Consider the following 8,402-nt stretch of genomic DNA (forward strand, 5'->3'; position numbering starts at 1 on the left):
GCGATGACGGGGACGACGACAACGGGCGGCAGGGGCGGCGAGGGCGGCGGGGACGGCGACGATGTGCTTCGGGGTTGGCGATCGAGGGCGGCGGGGGCGAAGGCGCGGCGGCGCGGCGGCGGCGGCGATAGATCAATGTTGCGCGAGGAGTGGAGAAGTGGTCGAGATGGAACTGTTTTTTCGTAAGTGTAGTATATATAGGAGGGGCTTTTAGTACCGGTTGGAGCTAGCAACCGATACTAAAGGCCAATTTTCGCCAGCCCAAGCGGCGGGAAACGAGGGCCTTTAGTACCGGTTGGTGGGCTCCAACCGGTACTAAAGGGCAACACATTAGTATCGGTTGGAGGCACCAACCGGTACTAATGGTCGTGCGCTGCCACCCGCAGTGCATTATTTTTAGTCCCACCTCGCCGAGCGAAGGGCAGCCGCACTGGTTTATAAACCCAGTCGCGGCTGCCCTTTCGAACTCCTCTATATAGCAGGTTTCTGGGCCTAACTAGGGTGCGCTGCCATGTGAGCCTGCCGGACCTTCTGGGCCTGAATTTGCACATGCTAGGTGTGGCAGGCCCACCGGGCAGCGCCCCAACAATTTTTTATATAATTTTTTTCTTTTCTGCATTATATATTTTCTTCTATTTATTTTTGAGTAATTTTTATATAGTTTTATTTTTGCTTTATTTTTTTCTTTCATTTATTTCTGAGTAGTTTTTTTTGTTGTATTTAATTTCTTTGTGAAAATTTTGCTTTATATAATTTTTTCCTTTTCGGCATTATTTATTTTCTTCTATTTATTTTTGAGTACTTTTTTATATAGTTTTTTCTTTTCTGCTTTATTTTTTTCTTCTATTTATTTCTGAGTAGTTTTTTTTGCTGTATTTAGTTTCTTTGTGAATATTTTTTGCTTTATATAGTTTTTTTGTCCGAAACCCTGATACTCAGAAAGAGATTGTACAGTTTGTACAAGAAGTTCGTCCAGTTTTTGTCGTGACCCTCTCTACTCTTTTGCACGTGCTATGCGGGTGAAATGATGATACCTTCAACATTTTCAGAGTTTGTTTTGTAGTGATTTTCATTTTCACGGTCATTTAGCTCTGATCTAAACAAATCGGTGACTGAAAACAGCAAATGATGTCAGAACGTGTTGAAAATTGATGACGTCGCTTCGAATGCTGCATAATGCCGGCTCAAAAAAAGTCTGGAGTTCAAATCAGTTAAAAAAATGAAGTGCCCGTGTAGCTAATAAGTTCTTGTTCGAAACCCTGATACTCCGAAAGAGATTGTCCAGTTTGTACACGAAGTTCATCCAGGTTTTGCCGTGACCCTCTCTACTCTTTTGCACATGCTATGCGGGTGAAATGATGATACCCTCAACATTTTTAGAGTTTGTTTTGTAGTGATTTTCATTTTCACGGTCATTTACCTCTTATCTAAACAAATCGGTGACTGAAAAACAGCAAATAATGTCAGAACATGTTGGAAATTGATGACGTCGCTTCGAATGCTGCATAATGCCGGCTCAAAAAAAGTCTGGAGTTCAAATAAGTTAAAAAATGAAGTGCCCGTGTAACTGATAAGTTCTCGTCCGAAACCGGTGAAGACTCATATTGAGTCTACAAATTATACACAAAGAGTTCAATGAAGACCAAATGCTTGTGATAGTTTGAGAAGTAACATATTTAAATTGTGCATCTGAACGCAGAAAAAATACATTCATTAGTACCGCCTTTCAGCCAAAACGCGCTACTGCTACAGAGAAGTACATAAAAAATACATTGATCATCAATAATCATTTTGATCTCCACCTCCGCTGATTTCAGCATTGAATATACCTCGGAAATTGTCTTTTTCATCCCCTGCATATTGAAGTTCATCACAAAGCTCTTGTAGCTCGGTGGGAGTGACGGAATATGTCGCCAATCTGCGCCCGTTCATCAAGTGTATAGGAGTAACAAAATATGTCGCCAAGAAGGTGGCTTTAGACATATTGATATATTACTTTGTAAGGTCTTGATGAAGAATTAATAAAATGGCTTCATGCATCGCTCTTATGCAAATGTCGTGGTCATCCTCCTTTTCGAGAAAAATGTCGGGCAGGGGTATAATTGCAATTTTTTGTAATCGGACACGCAAAAACTATGCATACTTTCCTTTTTCGGTTGTGATCTGACGCTGGTGTGTTCCCCCGCGTGCTATGTGATCGGGTGGATTTGACATTTAAATAAACCGTACTAGCAGACATAAGGGATAGCGTTAGATGACCAACTCTTGCATCTGTTTTCACGGACTGATCCCGTTGTTCGTGGAAAAATGCGGTGTTCAGTTTACAGGTCGGTGTTGGAGATGCCCTAAGCATAAAGGCTGGATTAAGTCTTGTGATATGTGCGCTGGTCTGGAATAGGGCAGCGGCCAAACAAAGTGTAGTGACCTAGTCATAGCCCGGTGTGGTGCCCTGCCGTGGGGATTCGTCTGGCACTTTGGTGTTCTGGTGGGGGAAAAATTACTGTTCTGACCCTTAAGGCAAACTAAATCCCGATTTGACCTCGTTCCAAAAAAAATTTCGTTTCTGACCTTTATTGGTGACGCCGAGGTCCCTGGCGTCTGGCCCCGGTAAGTGGATAACGCCGTGGGGCCAGCCCACCCATCCCAATCTCATCTTCTCTGTGGCCGTTCGACGAACAGGGGGCAGTTCGTCGCCCCTTCTCTCCCTCCCACCACCACCCCCCTTGATCTACTCCATCAACCCCTCAAACTCACAGATCTGACCCCCCCAAGCTTCTTTGAGGTATTCTCCCCCATTCCCTCCAATTTGTTTTTGTTTTCCCCTCTTTGGTTGGATGCATTATTCAACACTAGGTGATGTTAGATGAGTAGATGGTTTCTTATTTTTAGGAAATTTTGTGTAGTTCATAGATGATTAGGTAGGCAGTAGATGATGTGTAGTTGAACATGTAGGTAAAATCAATTCGGTTTTGTGTATATGTTGTCCATAGGAATTTTTTTTTGAATTAAGAGGGGTGATGAATATATGATTTGTGTATGTAAAATAGACTTTGGCATACTATATTTGGTTTGATAGATGATTTGTGTATGTGTAGATAATACTATATTTATGTGTGCATATGAAGAAGAGAAAAATGTGAGGTGGTATGACAATATAGTTGAATATATAGATGGCAAATTTTTTTATGCAAAAGAGATGATGAAATTTGATTATTGTGTGTGACATGATTTGTTCAATAGAATGGCGGATGATGATTATGAAATATATTTGATGGTGAAAGTTGGTACTCTAGATGATATGTGTGCATATGTAGAAGAAAGAAATGATGTGGTTATGTTTGAGAAGAATGGTGGTGTTTTCATATGGCATAAACTTGGAGAAGGAAATTGTTTGATATTGTTCATGTATTCATAGATATTTGTGAATTTTTTTGTAGGATGGCGGATGGTGATGGACCTTGGTATGACGGATTAATCGATGAGTGGGATAAGGAGCATCGTGCTCGTGCCATTGAGAATGGACAGGTAAGAAGCAAGACTGGGTCAATTTTCGTTGTTTCTCATTTGTGTTCTTGTATTGATTATTAAAACATCACTTTATTTGCAGGTTGTAGTTGCTATGCGCATGAGGGGTCATTCCGCTGATGACTTTGATTACGACCCACGGTATGAGCCTTACATTCGGAGATTGGGTCTTCTCCCATTCGTGTTGCAGTTTAAGCGACGCGCTCCGCCGGTGAACCACGCGGCGCTGACCGCACTTGTGGATCGTTGGAGGCCGGAGACTCACTCCTTCCACCTTCCATGTGGGGAGATGACGATGACCCTACAGGACATGGCTATGATAAGCGGCCTTCCTATCAATGGACAAGCTGTTACCGGTCGTGTCAGCGTGGGTAATTGGCGAGAACGGACTGCCGATTTAATTGGCGTTCAGCCCGAGGGCCCTCAGGAAGGCAAGGCCGATACCGCGAAAGTGAGGCATTCTTGGCTAAAACTGGTCAGAGGAAACACCAACCCGTGCCCTCAAGATGCCAATGACGTGGTTGTGCAGCAGTACGCGCGGGCCTATCTTTGGTATGTACTAACCAAGGTAGTCTTCTCAGATGCAACTGGGAACTCAGCCCTCTGGATGTTCTTGGAGCCACTTAATAACTGGGATACCCAGTATAGCTGGGGTTCGGCCGCACTAGCATACTTGTATCGTCAGGTAAGAGATATTTGTAACCATTTATCTTGCATTTGTCATGCGCCTCCATATGTAACATGTTTGTTTGATTGCAGCTTGACTTGGCGTGTCGGAGGAAGGGAGGTACATCCTCATTGTCTGGGTTTGTTTGGAGCCTATCCGTGTGGATGTGGGAGCGGATCCCGGTTGGACGGCCCGATTTGAAGAACCCCCTCATGGCAAACCCACGGGGTAATCATGACGGGTTGCATGATGATGATCCATATCGGCGCCCTACGCTTGCTTACTATTGGGAACAAGTGATTGTCTACACAGGAAGCTCGCATGTGCGATACAAGTGCTATATGAACGAGCTGGACACCTTGACTGCTGAGCAGGTTTTGAGTAGTTCGATGAGATAAAATTTAGTCAAGAATGAAACTTATGTAGCTAACCATGTATCTCTTTGTTTTGCAGGTACATTGGTTGCCTTATGTGGAAGATCGTGACTTTGATCTTAATGAGATGTGCACGCGTGATAGCCATCTTTGGCGGGCGAGGTGCCCAATGATATGCTTCTTCGCAGTCGAGTGGCACTTTGTAGACCGTGTGGCAAGACAATTTGGAAAAAGACAAGGTATTCCAATTGAGGAGAGCAAGGAGGAAATGCTATCTCTGCATCGGTAAGCAAGCATGCCTTGAGTATGTAGTAGAGCATTGAATAAGTCAATGTTTGCTAATGCTTTGTCCCGTGCATCATTTGTAGGTTCGATCGAAGGAACAATCAGGATATATCGGATTGTGCAAACAAACACCGTGCGTGGATAGAAATTTGGAATCAAAGAGACACGTTAGTGCAATCAGAGAATAGACCTTACAATCAGTCAGCATATCAGAAGTATCAAGTGTGGTATGCGGATCGTTACCGGTTAAAGCTGAAGCCAGGTTGGACTCACGAAGAGTGGTCGGAGTTGGTGTCTGAAGACCCGGAGACTGCAGAAGGTTATCATACCTTCAACACGGCTGTGAGAGACACCAGAGGGGCTCATGTTGACTACGCACCGATGCATGACGAAATGGTAGTCTGTTTGACCTATTCTAACATACTTGCATCATGTTGTCTTCTTTCAAATACGTAAGTTTGGTGTGCTCATGAATTGCAGGGCAGAGAGTTGCTTCTGTGCGTCAACGATGCCAATGTTGCACTGAGTCATCCACCTGGTGGTGCATTATCTGAGAGGACTCTTAGGAGCACGATGGAGGTTAGTCGCAATATATTATAAAAGTTTTTTTCGCGGATTAGTTATTTGCATCTCATATCATAGCATATTTTGTGTTGTCGCAGAAGTTCAAGAAGCGGTTCCATAAGATGGCAGCTATGCTTTCTTGCCATGGTGCTCAGTCCAGTGACGTGTATGCACCAGGTAGCCGCGCCGCCAGAGCTAATAAACGGCGTTATGTCCAGAACGAAGAGGACATAGAGGAGGAGGTCAATGAAGAGGAGCCAGCACATCAAGAGGAGCCAACACATCATGATGAGCATGAGTATGATGCAACACATCAAGAGGATCATGAGTATGATGTTGATGCTCCACAACCATCACAGGTTACACAACCGACACAAGGCAATGCCCGCTCTAAAAAAGGCAAAGCAATAGCTAAGACACCGGGCCAGAAAGGTAGAAAGAAGATATGGAACACTCAATTCCATAGTCCGGAGTATCCTCATCAATTTATGCCTGCGGGAATGCAAAGATATAAGTCGAACATTGATGCAGAGGCGGAGGAGGCTAGCGAAGAGGAGGAGCATGAGGCTAGCGAAGAGGAGGAGCATGAGGCTAGCGAAGAGGAGGAGCATACACTTGCAGATATCGTGAAGAGAGGAAGGAAGAAATGAGCTTGTTGTAGTTTGTTTCAATGAGCTTGTTCTAGTTTGTTTCGACGAACCTGGTGTAGTCTCTTTCCATGAACTTGTTGTCGTTTCTTTCCATGAACTTGTTGCCGTTCGAATTAAGTTGTACCGGATTCGTGAAGTTGCTATGAATGTTTGACATGAATGATGTGATTTATGTTAATTGTTGTTTCCTGTGATTTAGCCATTTATATGAATGTTTATATGAATGTTTGACATGAATGATGAAATCTGTACTTAGTCATTTATATGCACAGGGAGCCAGACGCCAGGGTCCTTGGCGTCTGGCTGTAAGTCAGGGGACCAGACGCCAGGGTCCTTGGCGTCTGGCTGTAAGTCAGGCGACCAAACGCCAGGGTCCTTGGCGTCTGGCAGTCTACTGACACCAGAAACAGGGTAAAGCAGGGGAGCTAGACGCCAGGGTCCTTGGCGTCTGGTCATGGTGCAGACAATACTTGCTTTTTCACTTGTAGTTTTGTCTTTTCACTTGTAGTTTCGAATAACATACATACATAAGCATTGCATAGTCTTTTCATAACACTATAGTTGACAAATGACAAACATAGTTCAAATTACAAACTTAGTTCATGACCACGATGGTCTACGATACAATGTCTCGAATGACATAGCAAATTACAAACATAGTTCAAATTACACAAATAGTCTCGAATGACATAGCAAATTACAAACTTAGTACATGACCACGATGGTTGAAACGACATGAACATCACATATAACTCGGTTTCCTATAGCAATGCAAGTCAACAACCCTTTTCCATTTCCATTCTTCCAGCATTTCTTGAATCTTGTCATCATCAGTTATGTCAACCAATTTTCTTTCCCCGGGGCCATCTGACTTCCTCCTGCTGACGTAGTACACAAAATCCTCTTCCTTCAACCCTTGCTTCAACATGAATTTAGTCTTCAACCAATCGAAAGTGAGGTCCAGTTGACTAACTTGCACAATACATGGAGACAAGCCATGCACATGAACAACAGGGCTAAGCACCCACTGAGTTTCGTTAGCCATCTACAGCACACAAATCTCTTAGTAGCTAACCTATGATACATTAAACCACGAGGAAAACAAACTAGGGTTTTCACAAAAGTATGATAAATTAAACCAACCAAAAAATGGGGGTGGAGTTGATTTACCTTCTAGTCTCGAAATCCTGAAGATCCAACGGTCAAACCGGACCGATTTGTGAGAGATCTGAGGGGGGGGTTAGGGTGCTGGACGAGGGAGTGACGTTGGCAGGGCTAGAGGTGAGAGTGGGTGGATATGAGTGAAATGAGAGGGGTAGAGGTGGAGATGAATGGATGAGAGGGGTAGAGGTGGGCCCAAAATCTTATCCACTCGAATCTTATCCATTAGACAAGAATGCTTTCTGGACACCAGACGCCAGGGACCTTGGCGTCTGGGTCCATCAGACACACCAGACGGCCTGTCTGGTCACCTGCGTGAGCAAAGCACGCCAGACGCCAGGGTTCCTGGCGTCTGGGTGTGGGAGGCAGACGCCATGAACCTTGGCGTCTGGGTGTCCATCAGACACACCAAACGGCCTGTCTGGTGACCTGCGTGAGCAAAGCACGCCAGACGCCAGGGTTCCTGGCGTCTGGGTGTGGGAGGCAGACGCCATGAACCTTGGCGTCTGGGTGTCCATCAGACACACCAAACGGCCTGTCTGGTGACCTGCGTGAGCAAAGCACGCCAGACGCCAGGGTTCCTGGCGTCTGGGTGTGGGAGGCAGACGCCATGAACCTTGGCGTCTGGGTGTCCATCAGACACACCAGACGGCCTGTCTGGTCACCTGCGCGAGCAAAGCAAGCCAGACGCCAGGGACCCTGGCGTCTGGGTGTGGGAGGCAGACGCCATGGACCTTGGCGTCTGGTTGTCCATCAGACACACCAGACAGCCTGTCCAGTCACCTGCGCGAGCAAAGCAAGCCAGACGCCAGGGACCCTGGCGTCTGGGTGTGGGCCTGGTGTTTTTGCACACAGCTTGTTAAAGTTTTTGCTTAGCAACAACTAGCAAACACTGTTAAATATGAACAAAGCATGCTACTCTCAACCAAAAATATGAACAAAGCATATCAACTAGTCTCGAATGACGAACATAGTTTGCACATAATCTCAAATAGTCTCGAATGACAGAAATAGTTCATGACCACACAAGGTCTCGAATAATAAGTTCATACATTAAACAAAGTCTCGACAGTTCATCATCGACGCCGGTGCCTTTCCATTTGTCTACTGAGTAGTCCGGGGCCACTTTCCCTTCTTGTCACGTGCCTCGTCCTCGTCTCGTGCATCGCGAGCCCT

The 8,402-nt window shown here is 45.1% G+C and overlaps 1 protein-coding gene across 1 annotated transcript; it reads left to right on the forward strand.

Moving 5' to 3' along the window:
- Window positions 1-3: 3 nt before the first annotated feature.
- On the forward strand, window positions 4-6,065 carry LOC119339613. The gene is made up of 8 exons (XM_037611602.1): window positions 4-182; window positions 3,438-3,525; window positions 3,608-4,210; window positions 4,285-4,566; window positions 4,646-4,728; window positions 4,935-5,247; window positions 5,332-5,430; window positions 5,514-6,065. The coding sequence occupies exons 1-8, from the start codon at window positions 4-6 to the stop codon at window positions 6,063-6,065; spliced, it is 2,199 nt and encodes a 732-aa protein (XP_037467499.1).
- Window positions 6,066-8,402: the final 2,337 nt, after the last annotated feature.

The sequence above is a fragment of the Triticum dicoccoides genome, chromosome 7B (assembly GCF_002162155.2).
Source record: "Triticum dicoccoides isolate Atlit2015 ecotype Zavitan chromosome 7B, WEW_v2.0, whole genome shotgun sequence".
Classification (NCBI taxonomy): domain Eukaryota; kingdom Viridiplantae; phylum Streptophyta; class Magnoliopsida; order Poales; family Poaceae; genus Triticum; species Triticum dicoccoides.

What these genes read in the sequence shown, in the direction of transcription:
- LOC119339613 (XM_037611602.1), top strand. Translation starts at nt 4, where the DNA reads ATGACGGGGACGACGACAACGGGCGGCAGGGGCGGCGAGGGCGGCGGG. An exon ending in CGAGATGGAACTGTTTTTTC is followed by an intron (nt 183 to 3,437) that starts GTAAGTGTAGTA and finishes ATTTTTTTGTAG; the next exon opens with GATGGCGGATGGTGATGGAC. An exon ending in GTGCCATTGAGAATGGACAG is followed by an intron (nt 3,526 to 3,607) that starts GTAAGAAGCAAG and finishes CTTTATTTGCAG; the next exon opens with GTTGTAGTTGCTATGCGCAT.